Below are 22,599 nucleotides of genomic sequence, written 5' to 3'. Positions count from 1 at the left end.
CTCACCTGTCTGTCTTAACTGGCTGACTCATGGTGTATATTCAGAAACTAAAAAATATGGGAAAAAAAAAGTTCAGTGAGCAAATGAAGTTTCTAAACACTAAGATGCACTGGATGTACTTTTTCAGATTGTCTGTAATTGTTGCTCATACTGAAGCGGATTTATGCTGTTGAAGATCCATTTTGAAATAACTTATGATTTAATTCTCTCTAAATTATTTAGATAACACAGCTGACAGTGTGTGAATCCATTTCCATTTAAAAATAAAAACTGTCCCCAGCATACTGTGCTTTAGCTCTCACATGACCTCAGCTATTTTTGTCACAGTCTCTATTTCTGTTTTCTCAGGCCCATCACTGCTATTCTCCACTCATCCACCAGCTCAGACTTCCTCTCCTTTCCCCGTCACCTGACTGCTCCTCCCAACCTGAGCCACACTGAGCCCAGAAAATGTTAACAAAACCTTTATTTAAATGCATGAACATTCATACGTTGTTGCAGAAAAGGTTCTCCAGTGCTGACAAAGAGCAGGAGAAGTCTGGCTATGCAAAACTCCTGTTTGGGTAAAACCTCTGAAACACCCAGCGACCCAGAGGAAACGTACCTCAAAGCCCGTTTCACACCGTCATTCAGCCAGCAAACTGTAGCCAATCGGTGCACATTGTTTTCAGGTTGCCTCTCATCCGCTCTGCAGTTACCTGAACTTCACCTCCTCACCTGCGTCTCATCAACTCATCGCCCACTCGCCATCTTCATCCTTTGCTCTCTAGCTTTTGTACCTGTACTCTGTTGACCACAGAGATGCTACCTGCCTGTTTTGGATCTCGTTTTATGCTTTTGTTGGACTTTGCAGTGTCTATACAATCAATTGATCAGTCGGGACATAAAAAAATGTTTGGTTTTAGTAGCGATGTTTGAGTTGTGTGACTAATTCAGCATATTAAAAGAAAAAATAAAAACTTAAAATACCACTCCAATGAAGGCAAAGTAGTCAAAATGGTTCGGAGACCTCGCTGTGTGCGTGATCTTAAAGAAAATAATCCATGCTCATTTCACGTCGAGCAGTGATTAGGGCTTTTAGAAAACCCGCTCAACCTCCTGCCTCTAAACTGCAACTGAAACAGCAGTTTTAATTTCCTTTTCTTTGTAGGCATCGCTGAGACTCTTAATAAAACACAGCACTGGAAAGTGGCACCACAGGGAGAGTGAGGGGAAAGAGCTGCAGGAAACAAAAGAGTCGGCTAATGTGAGGCTTACTGGTTCACAGTCAGGCTGAGTCAAAACTAAAAGCTGCAAACTGGAGCCGAGTTTGAGTGAGTCCGTAGCGGTCTCACGTGATGATGGTGACGGTGAAAATCCCTAAATCAGAAACAGAGAGGCGGTTCAGAGGAGGTCGGCGTTTTGCTCGAGGGCAGGAAACAGTTATGGGACTGTTTCCATAGGGACCTCATGTCAGCAGAGCACGTGTGCAGCAGGTAGACTGGCTGCAGCACAGGGGGAATAAACAGGGCATCAGGAAGCTAATAGAGATCCTGCTGCTACCGCCACTGAGACAACACTGTTTAGATGTCTGGCCAGCTCCGACACCTCCGAGTGTGTCTCCGTGTGTGTGTGTGAAGGTGGGTGAATGTAGGCTGTTGTGCTTTTCCCACAGACAGAAGATACATGTGGTGGTAATTACAGAGCGCTGTGGACCGTGCAAAGCATGAGCTCATGTAATTCTCTTGCCTAATGCTGACAAAGTGGAATAATTACTAAACCTCTAATTCCTCAGCTACATGAAAATATAATCCGCACTTTCCACTATGCTGATTTGTTTTCTAAATGTCAAGGTTAATTAGCCTACTAACTGGTGGCGATGGTAGCAGCTCCCACTCATTTCTGCTGTTATTTTATGCATTTCCATCCCTCGCCAGCATCACCAATTGATTACAGAAAAAAAAAGTGGGCGAACCCTCAGGATGCTCTCGCCTCCGATTTAATGTCTGTGATATCAGACGTCAGTGTGACACATCTTCAAAGCCGCTCCTCTCTTGACATTATCCAACACCTCAGTTCTCCTTTTATTTGGCTTTCTCATATGCTGGAACCTTCCGTTGACATTTGCCTCACTCAGATTCATAGCAGAAGCTCAAATGAAAAAAATTTAAGTCCGAAATTCCCTCAGTGAACCAAAAAAAGATTTCGACAAGCTACCTGTGAAAGGGTAAAATTAATTTTGGATTTTAATCTTGGATTTATTACTTTTCTAAACTATTCTGTTCTACTTTGTGAAAATGTCTTCACATCACGATGGTCTAAATACTGTTTCCTTCTCTTAACTGCCAGAGCAATATAATGCTGGTGGCAATAATCTTCCTTTATATTGTTGGATTAAAATATTCATTAAAAAATCAAAAGTAAAATAAAAAGAGTAACATTTCAAAATATATTGCAGCTAAAACAAGCAGTAGCAGCTAAAACAAGCAGTAAACACAACACTAACATGTTATGGCAGAATAGTTAGCAAAGAGCGTATAGCGACTTTGGGATGGCGGTGTGAGTGAACAGATGTGCTTTCCTGCTCCATTCCTAACTATCTGATAATTAATGTTTAATAACCTTTAACCTCTACTTAAATAATTGGAATGTGAGGAAGAAAATCTGCCATATTCTGGATAAAAAGGACGCAGAACGGATGAGGATTTTGTGAGATTCCCTACTCGGCGATGGAGGCACCATGCTAGCTAGCGACATGGACAACAAACTTCAAACAAGACTTTCATCAGAAAACTGATATGGTAATAACACCTTTTGGGGCCAATATCAGGGAATTCATTGGCCTTTTGACAGAGGCTGAAGAACACATTTCATCTAAGAGGATACAATCATCAATCTGGAGACAAATGTTAAAGGCCCAGTTCAAGTTACTCGTGTCCAAAACAGATGAGCCAGATTGTAGAAGCAGGTACAACAACTTGAGAATAACGGCCACATCAGAAAAAGAAGAGGGAACAAACTGATGTGCCTGTACTGAAAAATGGTTCTCGGAAACTCTCAATATACCCTCGACTACAGTGAAGGAAACTCACTGTATCTCCAGTCAAAACTGCAATTCGCTGATTAGTTTTATTGTCAAGTGTCCCTGCTACACAGATAAACACAGGGTCCTGAGGGCAGCAATATTGAAAGGCTGGTTAATGTACAAGTACAATGTTATCAGATTCCACCAAGACTCCTTGCCTGAAGTCTACAAGCAACAAAGGGGCTTTGACGGCCTTCGGCAAAAACTGCAAGAGACAAGCATTGCCAAGCATCGGATCCTGTTTCCAGCTACACTTTTGCAAACGTACAAAGAGGCCACTTACACCTTGGAGCAGCAGGCAACAACTACAGCCCAGATTCCTGTGTAAAACATAAACTAATCAGAATGTGATCATTTGCTTTTCGACATGGGACTACCAGGGAGCTCACAAGAAATCAGCTTAAAATTATATTAAAATACACATTATCATATATTCGCACTGCTGCCATGAACAATGCTTGCAAAAGATATGATTTCTTCATTTTATATAGCAAGTCTGTACCCAATCAATAAATCATGTTAATTACAGTCTAGTTTCCAAATAAACAAGTTCAAACCAAGCAAACAGAAACAGAAGCTATACCACAACATTGCCTATAATCACATAAATCTCATTCCTGATTACTCTATTAAAATCAAATTCATCTTTGACATAGACATAGATTTATAGACTGTTTGAACCAGATAAAAGCAGCTGGAGACGCATACTGTGTGAGTCAGTTTTCTTCTCAGTTTTTGGAGAGGTGCAGACCAGCCGGCCCTGGTAGGAGACACATCAAACCCCTACAGTACTGACAAAGGTGCTGTTAGCTGCAGTTATGAGCCTAAAGTTATGTTAAGGTGCTTATGCATATGGTATGATATCCTCCTGATCTTCCTGGGAGAAAGGAAGGAAGGAATTCACATTTATATTTATGTGCATATTGAAAGCAAAACCCTTGTTAGCATCTAGTCTTGGGGTCTCTACACTACATAAATAAAAGTATTGGGACACACCTCTTTATTACCGAATTCAGGTACGGTATGGGGCTGTTTCTCAGGGTTTGGGCTCGGCCCCTGACTTCCAGTGAAGGGAAATCTTAATGCTTCAGCATACCAAGACATTTTGGACAATGCTATGCTTCCAACTTTGTGGCAACAGTTTGTTGAAGGCCCTTTTCTATTCCAGCATGACTGTGCCCCAGTGCACAAAGCAAAGCTCCATAAAGACATGGTTGGATGAGTTTGGTGTGGAAGAACTTGACTGGCCCACACAGAGCCCTGACCTCAACCCCATCCAACACCTTTGGGATGAACTGGAACGGAGATTGTGAGCCAGGCCTTTTGGTCCAACATCAGTGTCTGACCTCCATATTCAGCTCTTCAAGCAGCTAAACGCTCCACTATGTTCACCAACTTTGTCTGCTGTGCAGTTCAGGTCGATGTACAGCAGATTATTTAGAGCTCGAGCCTGTGAAGGCAACACATTGATATCAAGAATTCATCGACGGTTCTTTCCTTGTGGGCTGACATTGTTCGTGTGCGATTCCTTGAAACTTTCATGCTGCTTCTCTAGAGAGACTGAAAATGAGGTCACTCTCACCTGAACACGGTCAAGAGCTTTTTCAAAATCCTCCAGCTACACCAACCTTTAATGAAGCAGCACAGAACAAAGCTCCATCCTCTCTTTCATTTTCTCCCTCCATTCTCCTATCTGTCTATGTTGTTCTTGCTTCTCTTTTGCTGAAGGCTACTCTCACCTGCCTTTATGAATGAGTTTTGTATTGTTTTTCTCCACTGGCTCGCGTGGGTTAGAATCACCAGGAGTTGGTCCGTTAAATCAAAACAGTGAGCTACAGCAGAAGGGAACAGCAGAGCCACCAAAACTGGCATTTGAAATTATCACATGTAAACTGATTAATGGGTAAAACTCCTGCTTTTTAGTAGAAGATAAAAAGCACAGTGTAGTCGGTGGTAGCTGCATCTCAACCACAGCTTTCACCGGCGATAACAAAGCAGAAACTCACGGTCGGAGCTGAAGTCATCTATCAGGATTATCTCTTGAATCAGAGACGGAGGACTTCGCATCAGGACACTGAGGGGGAGAAAAAAGGGGGACATGGAGTCAGATATGGACTCAGCGTCACTGTTCCTGACTAGACAGCCCACGACCGACCTCAGTACCTTTTGATGGTGCGAAGGAGAGTGGAGCGAGCCTCATTGTGGAAAGTGATGATGATGCTCGTGGAGGGAAGGTCCGTGTCATAATTCAGAGATGCACACCTGTGGAGAAAACACAGAGAGAGCAAGTTCAACTTCTTTCTCCCCTTTGTGTGTGTGTGTGTGTTTGTGTGTGTGTGTCGGGCTGCCTCAGTCCTCACAGACGCACAAATGTTGGGCAGCTAACTCCTGTGGAGTGGTCTCAGCATTGTTGCCGTAGTGACATGGAAATATTCGGTTGCCAGGCAACACCAGCACAGGTTTCTGACCCTCCACTTTAATCTGGTACCTGTTGCTGGGAGCTTTAAGCCCTGGTCCGAAGACACGAAGACAACAACAAAGTAACACAGTGTGGCTGCAGCGGGACACCAGTTTCACGTGATATAAAGTGTTTGTTTAACCAAACATTTCAAACTGTTGCAACCTTTACAACACAACAATTGTTCTTCTTTTTCTGGCTTCATAGGAAATAAAAAAGATAAAGTTATGAATACAAACATTAGTGAAGTTTGTGCAATGCTTAATTTGCTTAATTAGTTACTTACATGTTTTGACCAAGACATGTTGCCAGTTTATATCATTTTATTTTAAATTTATTTGTGTGAGAAGTGACAAAATACTGCAGTTTTTGTCACAGTAGGAAACACTGATCTGATCAGCTCATCTTCCCGTAACTACTTTAACCGAGCTTGGTGTTTATTATTCTGTTCTGCCTGTTACTCACTGATATTTGTTCTTTTTCACCTCTCGGTATGAATGGGCTGTTACTGACAAGAGCGTCCTCACTCAGCCAACCTGCCCTGTCTGAAGAAAGAGAGGCTAAATGAGAATAAATCTGAGGTTGCCGGTCAGCTCCAGTATAACGAAGGTCTCTTAGTCGAGTTTTCTAAATCAATGAGGGACGCACATCCGCGGAGGACAAATATTCTGCTGCAGGCACCTCAGTGAGGAAAAGTGCAGAATCATTTCCTGTTCAAAGAATTACAGTACGATGCCAAACGCAGACAAACGGCATCAACAGGAAATACAAGCAGAAGCTAACCAACAAGATCTTGATGGACGTAATGAATACATTTTTTATATTTTAGAACTTCATCAGAAAAGTTTTTGTTTCAGGCTTTATATTTCTACTCACTGCACCAAACACAAGGCCTCCCCTAAGCAAACTAAACAATAAAACTGAATTTGAAAGTCCAGTCTCAACCTTGGTCACAGCAGCTTGACAGAGCACAATGTCAGCACAAGGTCCAGTTTATTTGGAGCCTCTCCATCTGCTGAGGAAGGCCACGAGATGTGTGCCTGAAACAAACAAAAGCCTCTGAATGTAACTCGGACTCAGCGCTGGGTGTATATTTGGTGGAGATAAGCTAAAAAGCGTCAGAAAGAAACACAATGTATCTTTATCCAAATTCCTGAAAAAATCCTTCCACATTTTTCACCAAACCATCATCCACAGTTTGAAAACAGGTTCCAGGTCCTTCAGCATAAGCCTCTTATCAGTTCATGTATTTTAACATCAAAGAAAGAGTTTAGATCATCTAGTCTAACAGTCTGCAGTGAATCCAGCACTCGGTGCAGTCAGGTCAGCTCAGGCCTTTGAAATAAAATCCCCCGATTTGACCCTTAAACCACCTTTCATTGTACGAGACGTGCAGCTCAAGCGAGATTAGCCCTCCATCTCCTTTTGCAGATCAAGTGGACTGCGGGCTGCACCTGGGCTGCGGCGTTTACCCGGCTCACCTGTAGTGTCGGGTGTCTCTGATGGCTCGCTCGCTGCCCAGCCGGTCGCTCTCCTGCAGGTTGAAGGCGTGGTCTCTGTACGGGTCGTCACCCGGTTTGAGCTGCTTCCCGGCCAGGTAGGCCTTCTCATCGAAGGCTCCCAGCAGCTGGCTGTGCTGCTCCACCCGCGGGGGCTGCGTCACCTGCAGAGGGCACATCAGGGCGTGTTTACATGCACTCGTCAGCCAGAGAAGTGGTTTAAAAGCACAGCAGGAATAAATGAAGTCAAAGAAAGAATAAATGAATAGAAGTGAGGAATGTTAAGGGGTTTTAGCAATGCCACCATGTAGAAAAACTGTCTGGTTGGAGGTTCTTAAGTGGGATTTGAGTTGCTCCTCTTTGTTTTATCTCAATGTACATTGAATATTTTTTGGAGGTGGGGGGTGGGGGGGTGTTGCATTTTTATTGGACCAAACATACAATGTGAAGATGTCACACTGGAATGTGGGAGCTTGTGGTGGACACTGTCACTACTTTCTGACATTTTAGAAACTAAACAATTCATCAGTTAATAAAAGAAAAAAAGATAAAATAATTGCTGGAATAAGCAACAATTAAAATAAAAATTAGCTTTCACACTCCTCACAAGGATATTCATTTTCTATTTATATAAGGAATGAGAAGCTGAAACACTTCTGGTTAAGCCGCTGGTTAAATTTTTGTAAATCAACAAATTGATTCATTGTAAACAGACTAACAGAGTGCTTTTCTGCCTTAGCAAACAAAAGGCTTCACAATCCAGACACGCACCTGGCCACCAGGACATGTGGACATGTGGACATGTGGACATGTGGAAAAATCAAGCCTGGGATTAACGGACAGCTCGCTCCACCTCCTGAGCCTCAGCAGGTCAGCATTAAAGATTTCCACCTCTGGAATCAAGAGGTGTCTGAAAGCCACGAGCAACAAGTCCACCGCAATTCAAACTCGCACTCACGTACTCTGAAAGGAGCATCAGCAAAATGATAAAAACGCAAAGGCTACTTTCTTATTCGGGTCACCGTGTCGGTGTTATCAAGGAAAAATGGGATGAACTCTCATCAAACCAGAATACACGGTGCATAAATTAAATCCTGTGATTAATGGGTTTCTCCCACAAGGAGCTTTAAGGTTCCTGGGTGGGAGGTTTACACAGCCAGTGAATACACAAAGGCAGATGAGAGTATCAAACAGAGTCGACATGATGGATAACGGAGAAAAGAGAGGAAGAAGCTTTGTTCGGTGCCACTTTGTTAAAAGATTTAGAAGAATAACCGGAGCAGGTTCAGGTGAGAGCGACCTCATTTTCATGCAAAGTTTCAGTAGTTCACACACAAACATGTGCGCACACCCACAGAGGAAACACTCAAAATGAATTTTGATATCAGTGTGTTACCTTCACGAACTAAAAGCCCTGAAAACCTACTGTACATGAAGTCCACAGCAACAACCAGCAGACGGGCGCAGTTAGCATCCAGCAGGGGAACACAGGGGAGCATTTAGCAGCTAAAGGGAGCAAAAACAGCAGCAGTGGAGGTCTGAACTGTCACTAAGACATGGCTGAAAAGTTTGGTTCGATGTCTGAGGACTTTCTTTTTTCCCCTGATTCAGAACAAACTGAGGACACAAATTCTGTTGAGTTTGCTTTTGTGTGAGGTCGACTCACAGGTTTAGGTAAACATGGCGGGACTAGCTAAGCTTCCTGTTTCTAATACTGCCTGCAGTTTAGGATTCACATAGCCTAATGTGTGTTTGTCAGACCTGGAAAAACACATCCACATTTCTGAGGAGGTCGTATGTCCTCACACAACCTCATAAACCAGAGACACTGGATCACAAACACAATCACAAACTTGCATTCAACATTTCACTAGCTTGGAAAAAGCTCACTGTGTCATTATTTCTATAGCGAGAAGTATCAGGTCATTATTATTATTATGATATGACATTATAATGGAATCTGATTTATTAGCTTGTTTATCCAACGTCATGGAAAACTGAACTCCGGTGACCGAGCTGTTTGACCTCGAAGCTTCCTTCAAGAGCATCTCTACTGAGGTACAATTAAGCATTACAATTTCCTGTCCTCTCTACACCTAATTACTAATTAGATGTGCTCTTCTGCATGCTAAAGACGGTTAATCATGACGTTTAATCGCACCTCACTGCCTGCAGGTTGTCTGAGCAAGTCAAACGAGTATGGAGGCAAAATCCCACGCAGCACGACGCCATTAATTTCATGCAAACATTGCTTAACCTTTGAAATAACTAGCTTTTAAGGAAACCTGCTGGATTAAGGTGCACAGCTCTCACATTCAAAGCCACAACTGAAGCCTGTTCATTCGCCTTCCCCAAACCACCGCGGACCCGACACCATCAGGGCTTCTGCTCCATATTTATCACAACCATTAGTTTAGGCAGCTTTGTCTTTTCTGACAGGAACCAAGAGCACAGGGATGACAGAGAAAGCCTTAAAAAAAGACACGAGGTGAGGGGAGGAAGTGTTTATGTTATCAGTTCATCTCTTCTGGCTTCACGTCATCAGTCAACGCAGTCAAACAAGTCATTTCTTCCAACCATGACTTCAGTTGCATCTGAGTCAGAAGTATTAGATGGCAAAGTGGTTTTCGCTCTTTGCAAAAGCTTGTGTCTTACATTGCTTGGTAATCCGCAAAGTATCATCATGACTAAATATTAAAGAGTACAAAAATGGTACTCTGAGGATAATAAGATAGAAGTAACAGAAGGCACTCTGAGGCTCGGTCCTCTGAATTAAATATGAAGCTCGTCTGGAAGATGAACACGTCTGCTGGCTCTTTGTAAGACTCAACAGATCACGTACAAGTCGAATCTGCCCGACTGGCTGGAGATGAAGCCCGGCTGAGGCTCCGAGTCTGACAGATGACGGTGTCCCACAGGGGACACACAGAGGATCTTACTGTGCTGTGATGATGTGGCAGGTTTGAGTCCTGTTTGTGGTCTGTTTACATGTCACCCAGGCAAGAAACCGATTTGTCTTCTCTGTCACTCCAACTGGTTTCCCCTAAAAACAGATTTTTACAAAATCCCCAGCATGTCATCTTACAGTGACCCAGTTAGAGACACTTTCACTACCAAGTTAAGTTACAGTGATGTATTACACGTGTGTTGTTGTAACTTCTTTAACAATACTGATCTTCCAGTCTGTCAGTCTAAACCAACTCATTCTCCACAGCTAAACTTTTTAAATCTGCAAAAGTTTATTTTAAATGGTGGTTCAGATTCCAATGTTTCCACAGTAAGACTGGAACTTCATGATTATTTTCACAGTTAATCAATCATTTACTCTGTAAGATGTCAAAAGGTTTTCTCAATGTGATACCTGTGAACTGCTTCTTTTGTCCAAACCAACGGTCCCAAAACTCAAAGACTTTCCATTTACCATCACAAGTGATGAAGAAAATGAGAAAATTGTGACATCTGAGAAGCAGGAACCGGAAAATTATTTTGACATTTTTTTTCTTGAAAAATGACTGATTGATGATTAGAATAGCTAGCAATTAATTTTCTTCCAGTCAATTACATACTAAATATAGATACCAGGTATGCCACACTAACGCTGTGTGTAAAAGGAGGCACAAAACATCTCTAATATTTCCAGACATAAAAAAATAAAGCTACTTAAGGTGCATCAAAATGGGATCATTTTCACTCATTTTCGTCTACTTTCATTCCACTGAACTACAACGTGTCATGAGCACAGAACAAGAACGACCACAAAGCCGATACAGACGTCAGATTTTCATTTTAGAGTTTCCTCTTCTGTCTCAGGTGTGCACCTCGTCGCTGCTGCCCCTGCAGGTGTGATTAGAATCGGACCGACAGCTCCGAGCCGCCACCGCTTTCTCCTGCTTGTTTCCATGTTTATCTGACAATCGGTCGGTTACTACAGAAACATCTGAATGTGCTCGCTTGGAATTCTGCTGAAAATTTAAGCTTTGAGAAGACGAAGAGAGATGAGAAATGAGACATACAGAAACAGAAAGATGGGCTGAAGACAGGTTTGCAGTGATCTCGATGAAGATTTCCTCAGAAGAATATCTGTTTCATTCTAAAGTCTGCGGTGAAAAGAAACTAAACACAATCCCTCAAGTGTTGCACTTACATGTCACTAAAAATGTGAGACATTTTTACTGCACCTTTATTTCCGTTCTTCTGTTTTCTTCTGTTTTTTGATTCTTTTTATCTTCTATTAAGCACTTTTTGGAATCATTCTCTTGTTTAAGGTGCTTTCCAAATAAACTAAATGCAGGATTTTTACTTTCTGGGGAATGTTTACATTGTGGTATTGCTGCTTATTCTTACTGCACAGGATTCTTCAGGTTGTTTTCTGAATGAATGGACGTAAAGAACTGATGGCAAATGATTTAATATATCTGCAAGTTGAAAGCACAGACTGAAATCAAACTTTAATGACAAAAATGGGACGATGTGTTCGTGTGCCACACAGTTACCAGATTGTCCTGTGCTGGAGAAGGTTAAATGACTTGACGTTTTGTATATTTTACTGCGATGGAAAACGTAGCTAATCCTCATTCGGACAAGAATGTTAACGGCACATTTAAGCCATTTCTCTTGTGAAATGTTTATATGATCACATGTCGGATCAAAGACAGAAAAAGTTCAGGAAAAAAGTACAGAGAGCATTAAAACCGGCGGCACTGAAAACTACTGAATATGAGTCGTCTTATTTTGACCACCACACCACACAAACGAGTGGGAGGATGAAGACGAGCTGATCGGCTGAATGCAGATCTCAGATCAGATCAGATGTTGACAACACGTCCACTGCTCATGTTGAGGCCTGCAGACGTGAAGGTCAGAGTCAGAGACAGAGACAGACTGCTGATTACTGTGAATGTTCCAATACAGTAAGACTAACAACACACACACACACACACAGTGCAGAAAGAGAGTGAAAATTGGAGCTGGGAAATCGTACTGGGAAAATAAACGTGGAGCCAGCGCAAAGAGATTTCACAGATGATGTCATTAGTGAATGAATGGCTGCTAATGAACAGACTTAGGGGAAAAGAAAGATGGAGAGAGAAGAGGGAGAAGAGAGAGGGAGGCACATAAGGGAAGCAATTAGGGAAAAACTAAACAGAGAAAAACAGAATGACCAAAGAGGGAAAGAAATAAGGAAAGAGGGAAGGATGGACAGAAGAACAGAAGGCAAGAAGGAAGCAAGGTGGACATATGGAGGGGAAAGGGGGACAAAAAGAGGAAAAGAGAAGAAAATAATGAAGAAAGGGACAAAGGAAGGAAAGAAGGTAAGAAATAAGGAGAGTGGACTGAAGGAAAAGGGTTAAAAGACAAAGACAAAAAGAGTGAAAGACAAGAACGAATAAAGAAAGGACAGAAGAAAAAGAAAAAATAAAGGAAGGTGGAAGGACAAACTGATTAAGAAAAAGAGAGAAAAACAATGGGTGGATAGAAGGGAGGAAAAGGAAGGAGGAAAGAAAGGGAAAAAATGGAACAACAGAGGAGTGAAAGGAAAACATACAAAATGGAAAGAAGACAGAGGAATGAAAAACTAACAACCGAGAGGTGAATGAACAGAAAAAGAAATGAAAAGAGATTATGAAGAAAAGAGGGAAGAACTGAAGGAAGGAGAGAAGAAAGGAAGCAAGTATGGATGGAAGGAACAGAAGGATTAAAGAAAGAAAGAAGAAGAAAGAAAGAGAGAAAGTGAGCAGCCTCTTGTTGAACTGTGAGCTCAGATTATCAGGACAAACTGCAGAGCAAATCTCAGTTTGGTGACAAAGGTCAACGACCCCGCTGAGCAAATCAGAGATTTACAGAAAGACAACAGTGGACCTGGAGAGCTTTCTGTCCAAAGAGCGATCCGGTCAGAAGCCTGTTTGCTGATGAACATTTCTCTCTCTTTTCCTGCCTTCACACACTGATGCAGACCACGGTTTCCTCTCGTGCTCACAGGCAGGCCTGCGAGCGCACAAAATGCCACAACAGCTCCACCGTTTGGCATTTGCCCTTAAATTATTAACTCTTGTGAACAGCGTTTTAATGGATCTGCTGCTGCTGCTGCCGGAGCGAAACATCCTGACATGTTGGCACACATCTTCGGCCACAGCTGAGACGATTTTTATTGGTCTAGTAAATTGTGAAAGAGGCTCCAGCGTGCTGTTTTGTCTCAATGTCTCCTCGAAGCACAATCGGATACACACATCTAATTGACTGGTCTCTCGGTTTGGTTACACTGATCAGACGGGAGGATGTTTTGTACGGGTGGCTGAATAAAACAAGCTGTTTGAAGACAACGTCCACAGCTGGGTGACATCGCGGTTTCTGACATTTCATAGACAAAATGATGAATTGATTAAACAATAAAATAATCAGCAGATTGACCAGTAATCATAAGAATCATTACAGTTTACATCCCTGGTTTACACTAAGCTTTTTTATTGTTTTCACTCGGTTATTCTGTTAATTAAGTCCACTTAGAGCAATTTGGTCATGAAGATGTGGAGCCTCAGTGTAGAAAAGAGCAAAAAAGCAGCACATCCTCACGTCTCAAACGCTGGAAGGACAAAATCAAATAATCAGCTACCCCGCAGCACTGGAGTCCTCATCGCTTCACACCTGCCCAAAGCACTAAAAGCAAAAAAGCTGCATGTCTTGTATTTCTTTAGACTTAATGCATGTGAAAACCCTGCAGCCAAGTAAACCAGATCCCCTAATCCAAGCTGGCGTGGACCCAGCATGCACTGTTCTCACTGTGTCTGTAGGCTGTGATGCAACATGGAGAGGTTACTGCACGCCTGATGACCACCACACCTACAGTTACAGTGTTTACCAGAGGCTGCACCAGGCAACAGCAGGCAACAGCAGGCAACAGCAGGCGGATATGCAGACCTGACCTGACTGAAACGGGCCTTTAATGACAGATGAAGCGCAGAGGCTGCTGAGCCAGGATTCCTCCTGTTGTGCCCCGTCTGAGAGCTGAGAGCCCGTGTTTTTCACCTCACATGTGCAATCCAAGAAAGGTCTCAGCGTAATATGGTTTACGAGGCGTTTGCGCACGACGCACAGGGTTTATGGAAAGCCTCTTAGGTGTACTTGAGGTTCTCTCAGGCCCCGGGGAAGGCACCGACAGAACCAAGGCAGGCAGCCTGTAGGACAGCGGAACGGCTGCACGATGCGTGTCCGTCAACGCAACATATCCCTGCAGTGACACCCAGCCGTGCATCATCACCAACACCTCCACCACCACCATCTTCATCACCTCATGTTTATCACACACACACTCACACAGGAACATCAACATGCAGCACACACTCTCCTGCAGCTCGGCGCTTTCAGCGACAGCGCCGCTCTCCTCCTCCTCCTCCTCCCCCTCCCCCTCTTTTCTCCTCACCCCCTCACTCACTATTAGCGGGATGGTCCTGTCGTCCCGGTGGATCTCCAGCCGGCCGGAGAGCACCTTCTGCCCGTGGCCCCTGCCGCGGGTCTGCGAAGCCGACGACGACGGCGAGGACTGGGGCTTGTTGTCCTGCCACAGGTAATAAAACGTCCCGAGGATCCACGCGACGGTCAGAATCGCGATGGCGTTGGCCCGTATCCTGCGCATGGTGAGCCCATATGGAGGGACTCCGGAGGCGAGCCCGGCTGGTTCAGGTCCGTCCTCGGCCGGTGATGGGTTGAGTCGCGGCGCAGACAGAGAGCCTCTCTCTCCCTCTCCTCTCTGTGTGAACGCTGCCTCTCTGCCGGGATTTGCGCACTGACAGAGCCACGGTCCTAGCGCCGTGTCATTATCATCCACCCACTCACAAATACGCTCTCTCTCTCTCTCTCTCTCACACACACACACACACACACACACACACACAACATCCGTCTACTGGCTACAACCAGGAGAGGATGTCCAATCTGCATCCAGCACCTGATTTTAGCCACACAGGTCAGACCAGAGGAGGTTTATTCCTCCACTTCTGGTCTTTTTAACCTCCTTTACAAACAATTGACTTTGTTTTAACTTCCTCTGCGCGTCACTGAAGGCTAATTGGTGGTTCTAGTTACAAGAACGCCACCTTTCCCCCTCCAGCAAAGTTTAGGATTATTATTTTAAAAAAAAAATCATCAAAAATCATCACCAATCATCAAAGTAGTTAATATTGTGCCAATGACTAATCAGTTTACCATAGCATATAATTACAGCTCTAAGACAGAGTTGCATTTAGGTTGCCAGGTACCCAAGGAATCGTGTGATTTGTCAGGATTTGAAGGGTTCATTCATCCAAATTAAAAAAACAAAACAAAACATATTTCTCATATTTATCAGCATTGCAGTATCCATGCAATTGGTTTTATTTTCCCAGTCTGCTTCTGCTTCCTCTGAATTTCACTTGTGTGGCCCAGAATTTACAGAAATGACTTTTCAAAATTCGACCTCAGGTCCCGCTGTGAACAGTTCAAACAGAGACTGTTTCTTCTGTTTCCAGGAAAGTGGAAATTAAAACATAGACTAGCTAAACTGGAACAACCCGCATGGCCTGATACCATACAGGCAAATGATGCTCATTTCAGTGAAGTGACCCTTTAATTTCTGCCTCGCTGCGCCTCCTCAATCCAGAATCAAAATGAAATCTGCACCTTTACTGCCATGTGTTTCTCCCTGCTGCATAAGAGGACTCATTAGCCCGCCTATGCATTTTAAATTATACATTTGAATTAAGAGCCTGCAGCCTCACACAGAGCAAATTGAGCAATGCAGCTGAACTGATCGCGAGCCTTCGCCGTCTGTGAACACCAGCGTCATGAATATTCAACTCCTCCTGAGTTAATTCTGGAGCTGCACAGATGACCTCTGCAACTATGACTTATGCAGCGCATGAATACATCAGAGGCGTAAGAAAAAATGTCAGAATACATTAGACTGAGAGGACCCCTCTCCAAAATCCATAACGGCCTTTAAACGGCTGCACAGACCAGCAAAGAAATCAGAGCAGAGCAATAACACCCCAGAGGCACAACAGAGCTGAGGAGGCTGGGTTTTTTTTCATCATATTCCTTCTCTGGTATAAGAAACATAAAAACAGCCCACAGTATGAGCTCATCCAACTCCACCTAACAGCAGCAATATACTGTGTGTGTGTGTGTGTGTGTGAGGCGTCCACACAGCTGAGCCCACCATCACAAACATCAGGAATAAGCAATGCCAAGTTTTTCCCTAAGCATAAAGAAACCTGATCCAGAGTCAGCGGGGGAGAGGCAACACAGAGAGTACAATGAAATCAGTAAATGAATGGGGAAAAAAAACATCTGCAGCTGTACACAGTTATGACATTCATCTGTAATGCATTCAAGCAATTATTTTGTGATGGATCGTACTAACTTGAATTGGTTTCTGTATAACTTTTCCTCTAGATTGCCTCATTTCTCCTCCTCCTTCTGCCTGTAGCAGAAAGCCTGTGCTACGACCTGAGAGTTTGGGCTTTGAAAGAAGTCAGCATCAAATGTGGGATCTGCTGTTTTATTGGAGCTTGACATGCTAGGGCCGAAAAGTCAGGATATCTTAAGCTTAGCTGATTTAATGTTGACCGGTCTCTTTTTTAAAACATGCAGTGCAAAGCAGCTGGAGCTTACTTTGACCCTCCAACTTGTGTCCACTGCTTCTCTTTCCTACACAAATCTTGAAAGTCTTTGGAATGGCCTGCTGCTTAAAGGTGAAGCTGCACCTACAGGCATTCATCCCTATGATGAATATATCGTAAATTAACATGTGCTATTTTTGTATGTGTTTCGGTGTAGCTGAACCTCTTAACTGTATTGTGTTTTATAATTCGTATCACAGAACTGTGTCTCCACTCTTCTGTCTCCATATTTGTCCAAAACAGAACAAAAACTGCAGCGAGTGTACGTTGGTGCACTGCAGTCTGGTCTGTTGTGGCTGTTGTCCATGCTGTTTGTTGTTCTGTGTGTTTCTTCTGCCACTAATTTCCTCTCCTGTGATGACTGAATGTCGGTGCAAAAGGATGAAGGAAGTCTCTGCTCTGGGATTCCGACAGTCGTTTAAGAAATAGAAGGAACGAAAGGCAGATGATGTGAAAACGAAAGAGAATTAAGTCTGTACAGCACGACGGTAAGCTGCAGAACGTCACACTGGATGGGAAATATGGAGCAATATGGGGCATAAAAATGCAGCTCAGCGTGCGAATATGAACACGATGGGATAAAAATGACATTTTGCATCCTTCATTTCACCAGCTGGCTTCAGGAGAAAGAAAATGCAAAAGGCCAAAGGTGAAATGTGCATCAATAACACCAACGTTAGAACGAAGCAGGTTGGGTTTTATCTCAAACAGATCAGTCATCTGCTTGAAAAGAGCCCCTTTTCTTCCTCATATAATCTAATCACCGCATATAAACGCAGTGTAGAAATCAAAGAGTCTAACAAGCTTCAGGCTGAGGTCTACGGAGCGTGTCTGCCGTCGCTCTGAAGCCTCGCACTGGGAGGTTAATCTCATTATACATGTAAGCTGCTGCTCCCTCTGCTCCGTCCCGTCATGGAGCGAGCCGTCAGCCGACGAGATCTGCCCCGCATCCAGCTTGTGTGCAGAAAGGGAAGGTCACAGGGGTCGGAGGCACATCTGGCTCAAGGCTGGGAGATATCTGTCTTCATTCGTACGGACAGGGCTGCGCCTCTCGCGGCGCTGCTGTCGCTGTTATCTCCGAGAAAGACAGTGACGCCCCGAAGCGGGGAGGGAAAAGTCCCTGCACATCGAGACAAGAGAGGATAAAAGCACACAGCAGTCGCACTGAGGTGTTGGTCCTGGCAGCTCTGTGGGGAATACTGCACACTCACAGCCCCTGGACCTGGCAACCCAGCCCTCGACTGGCTGGGTTATGTCAAGATTACTGGGAGGGGAGAGGAAACGAGGGCTGCATGCAGCGTTTCCAGCAGTCAGTCAGTCACCCACTCGTGTCAACATTTCCCCTCCTGAGACTCATGGAAAGACAAAGCTCCACATTCCCATGTCGGCTGTGAGGGAACAAAAGAAGGAAAAAGATGGGAGACTTTCCAAAGCTAAACATACTGGGTGGGAACGAGGACTAAAAAGCTGGACTGTCATGTTTAATCAAAAAATCAGAATCACAATGTGAATAACATAACGAAGATTATTTTATTTTCCTGAAGAATCTTAAGCACAAATACTCCTACCCTGTGAGTTAAACGTTTAACAGTAAGTAAACTGTAAAGCTTAATTAACTGTCTGTAAGTTCATGTTGGATGTTCTGGATGATCAAGTAGCAGTGAGCACTGCTAAGGCTCATATAAATTTGTCTTGCAGGTTTTTGGTCATGAACCAAAGTTCTGGACAATTTGAAAATAAGTGTTGTTGAGTCATCCTGAATGTCTGCAGCAAACTGCATCCAGAAGATGCATCCAGCAGTTTACTTAAAACTGCAAATGTCAACCTCAAAATTCAGCGGATCACCAAAGTGGGAACGATCCATCCTCTGGGAATCATGAATGTCTGGATTAAATCCATGTAACCGAGATAATTCGTTCAAGACCAAAGTGACAGACCAACCACATGACTGCAGAGCTAAATAGCAGATGACGCGTAACCAAGCAACCGGTAAAATAATAACACATAATAGTAATAATTATTATAAATAATAATAATGAGCAATAGAAAACTTCAGCTAAAGTTCCTACCAGCTCAAGAGTTTCTGTTCTGATTTGTGACCTTTTTGTCTTTGAGAGGTCGAAGGAAAGAGAAATAACAGAAGTGTGTGTGTGTGTGTGTGTGTGTGTGTGTGTGTGTGTTTTCAGCACACACTCCCACACACCATCACCAGTCTTTTAGTTCCGCTGAGAATCATCGCTGGCATTTCAGACAACTATGCCAAAATGATGAATCCAGAAAAAGCGAACAGACACATACAGAAATCCCAGTATTCCCACAGCGTGCACGCACACACACACACACACAGACACACACACACAGACACACAGACACACACAGACATACACTGTCTTGTTTCAAAAAGCCAAAACAAAGACACACATCTTCCAGAAAGATGACAACAAAAACACACTGAGTTCTTAGCACACACACACAGACACACAATCCTGTAAGCCTCTGTGGAATTCCACCATGATAACAGTGGAAGCTCAGCCAATCGCCCCTCGGCTGTAACCAGTGATCATCGAGCTCTGCGACGTACAAGTTCATTCTTGTGTGTGTGTGTGTGTGTGTGTGTGTGTGTGTTATGTAAACATCGAGTGTCAGAGAGCAGACACACACAGCGAGCAGCAGCCTATCTGAGCTTCTGTCCTGATGTGGAGGGAAGACGCACGGGTTTCCCATGCTGCTTCACTGCAGACCAGAGGAGACTGCTCACAGTAAGCAGCTTTAGTGAGTCAACTCTGGATAACTCAGGTCTTTTCACATCAGACTGTGTCCCACTTTTAAAGCCACACTCCATCGTCTGAGCATGAAACACTCCCTGCAGACTTGAGAGTGGGCTGTAAAACTTCTGAGTTGTCTCACTGACAAAAGACTGTAGACTTATGATGATTCAGTAAGGATAAGTTTTCATCGCTGGAAAGGGTGGGTGAGTTCGAAAGTCTTCAGGAGCATATTGGAAGCTAGGCTGCATGTTTGTTGTTTGTTTTAAGGGCTAAACGCTGACCATTAAAATGTCACGATATCTGCTGCATGTAGAACAGTTAATGCTATCAGTTCACGGTTTGGGGCTTTGCGAGGCCTGCTTGGGCTTTCATGAGTCCTGAAAGTCTCCAGGCAAGTCGAGTCTCAGAGCAGTCTAAAGCTTGTTTGTTTAATCTGTGCAAAAACTGAAGCATAAAAGATGGATTTACGAGGGTCATGTGCCAGACTTTTTCCCAGCCGGGCCCAGTCACGTCCTGTTAATGACTGCATTTTAGAGGTGCCAGGAGGCAGATTTTGTTACCATTAAACAGACCCAGACTCGCTGTTTCTCCCAATCTGCAGCCTTTTTGCTAAGCTAAGCTAATCAGCTGCTGGCTGCAGCTTCACAATTTAAGGATGGTTGTATCTGTCTTATCATCTAATGTAAGCAAATACGTGCACTTCACTGAACGTAGAATAGTCCCTTGTGTCTGGCTTGAGTCTCTCTGCTTCAACACTCACAGTGTGAGAGGAGGGTGAAATTACAACAGCACTGTAAGAAGCCGTTCTTAGGCCGAGTTCACACTGCTGACTGCTGACTAATTCCATATTGAGAAGCTTACATTTCCGTCACCGCACTTCAGTTTCCCTTATGGCTGTTACTTCACATCAGACACGAGAAAAGCTTCATGAAACTGTTGTCTTGAAAAGATCCTCAAATCGTCAACCTTTCGAGAGAAACAGCTTAGTTTCAGCTTAATTAAAATTCCTCACATTCAGAGTGGCTGTGGGGATGGCAGTTTGGCATAGGTGTTCATGGTCTCCAGAGGATGAATCCTACTGACTGTGATGACTCCCTGGTGTTGCCGTTGTGGCAGTGTCAGGTCGAAATTTGAGGTTTTCAGTGAAACGTTTCATTTCCATGAAATTTGATAGAGACAATCATGGTCCCCAAAGGATGAACTGTGATAACTTTGGTGACCCTCTGACTTCCCAGTCAAAATATTTGTTTCTTTATGAGCAAATACCTGCAAAACTAATGACATTCCCATCAGCCTGTATTGTCTGCACTTTGGCTTTAGTGCTAATTATAAAATGTCAGCAGGCTAATATGCTACACTAATCTGTTTTGAAGGACAAAGAGCATCTGTGTCTCTTCTTTGAGAGCAAGCTCTTGATTATTGATGGCAAGGAATTCGATGCCAAAATCTGGCATAAATCCTCTCTGTTTTATATCTTTGATTTCAAACTCTGGTGTAGCTGTGCCGGAAATAACTCAACGTGACCTACATCTTAGGTCAGTCATGCTGGCCAGTCACCAGCGTGAAACTTAAGATTCTCTCTTTAGTTACTGAACCATCTACTATCCTTAAATAAGTACAAGTGTTTTCCTAATCAGTCATGTTGGGCAGCTTATGATTTTTTTTTTTTCCAAGAGATGTCTGGTGGAACAAAGCATCATTTGTGGCTTGTTTTAAGCAAGTCATACCAGATGGGTGGGGTGACAGGATACAGAAGCTTGTGACCAGGAAAGTACACTAAAGTGGCACACAGATATATTGTCAAAGCCAACAGACGCTTTAAAACACCACCCATCACTCACATGAGCTGACACACACAGACCATATGAACAAATATTTGCAAAAAAAATGAAAGCCGACTTGTTCTGGGAGATAAGATTTCCTCACCTTCTGACTGAATGCCAAGATGGAGAAAAGCTGGAAGCTCGTCATATCAGGTGGGTAACTGTTGTTAAAGCTGGGAGCAACTTGTTGTCACAGGATGGGGAAGGAAATAAAGGAGACCCTGCAGTGTTGACACACACCTACCAAACACACATCTCTAACAAACTAAAACAAAGAGAAGATAATCAAATGTTGGTTAGATAAGATAAAATGACAGACGCTTGTGAAGACATTTTTCAAAATCTAATGACGAATAGAGAAACAGATTAAAAGGGAAGCATGTTTTGTTAAGATACACAAGCTCTCACTTTCAATGAAATGGGTATTAATACCCCACTTCCAACCCTGCTGTGGCTTAGCACGCAGCCAGCTGTTAGTGTGTGTGTGTGTGTGTGTGTTCGTCACAGTCAGCAAAGAGGAAGTTCAGCAAAAAGCTTTTCTACAATCCTCAAACTGTGAAAATGGAAAAAGAGGCTGCAGACACAGTGTGGGAGTTTTAAGCTAAATGCTAACGTTAGCATATTAACATGCATAACATAATGGTCATTCTGACATGCTGTTGTTTAGCAGTTTCATTTTTTTCATAGCCTGTTAGCATGCTAACAACTGCTGATTAGCACTAAAACACAAAGGACAGCCTGGACTGATGGTTTTGCAGGTATTTGGTCACTGGACAAATTTACATTCTGACTTGTTGACGGCGTCAGATTAATTTTTCATCAGCCCATCCATAGTTGAGATGTTTCATGTTTCATGACTGACATTGCCATCTATGGAGCCAGGTCTCCAGCATAGCTTAGCTTAAAAAACAAACAGCAACAACAAAAACAGATGGGACTTTCAGTGTCTTAAAATCACTCATCACACCACCATCGCCATCATAATTTGCTCAGTATTTACACAAGTAGGTCTTCCATAAAAACCACGGAGGTATTTCCTCCCTGGCAGCTTCACAGAACATAAAGTCAAGGTGGGCATGGTTAAACCGGGCAAACTCCTGCCGGCCTCACATCTTCCAACTGGAACATCTTTTCCATTTGCACACTGGTGCACAATTCCAAGACATTACGGCATCCCAGTGAGAACCCATGAACGCACACACACCGAAAACGAGAGCTACAATAATTTGGAGCGTGATGAATTATTCAGTGTTTCTCTCAGCCTCACGGACGCAGATTTTTCAAAGTCACAGGGGACCTTCGTACGATCACGTTGAAGCTTTCCATATGCTCCA

The 22,599-nt window shown here is 43.5% G+C and overlaps 1 protein-coding gene across 1 annotated transcript in view; it reads right to left on the bottom strand.

The window, feature by feature from the left end:
• Positions 1 to 14,848, bottom strand: part of galnt16 (UDP-N-acetyl-alpha-D-galactosamine:polypeptide N-acetylgalactosaminyltransferase 16) — a 34,935-nt gene extending 20,087 nt beyond the window's left edge. Inside the window, exons 1-4 of the mRNA XM_046413138.1 lie at positions 14,451 to 14,848; positions 7,004 to 7,185; positions 5,228 to 5,326; positions 5,071 to 5,138 (exon numbers count right to left, since the gene is read on the bottom strand). Coding sequence (XP_046269094.1) covers positions 5,071 to 5,138; positions 5,228 to 5,326; positions 7,004 to 7,185; positions 14,451 to 14,651 — 550 coding nt within the window. The 5' untranslated portion in view covers positions 14,652 to 14,848. The remainder of the gene's footprint in view (positions 1 to 5,070; positions 5,139 to 5,227; positions 5,327 to 7,003; positions 7,186 to 14,450) is intronic.
• Between the last annotated feature and the right edge of the window lie 7,751 nt (positions 14,849 to 22,599).

The sequence above is a fragment of the Scatophagus argus genome, chromosome 15 (genome assembly GCF_020382885.2).
Source record: "Scatophagus argus isolate fScaArg1 chromosome 15, fScaArg1.pri, whole genome shotgun sequence".
Taxonomy (NCBI): Eukaryota; Metazoa; Chordata; class Actinopteri; family Scatophagidae; genus Scatophagus; species Scatophagus argus.
The sequence above is the reverse complement of the archived record's forward strand: the minus strand, read 5'-3'. Positions and strand labels throughout refer to the sequence as shown.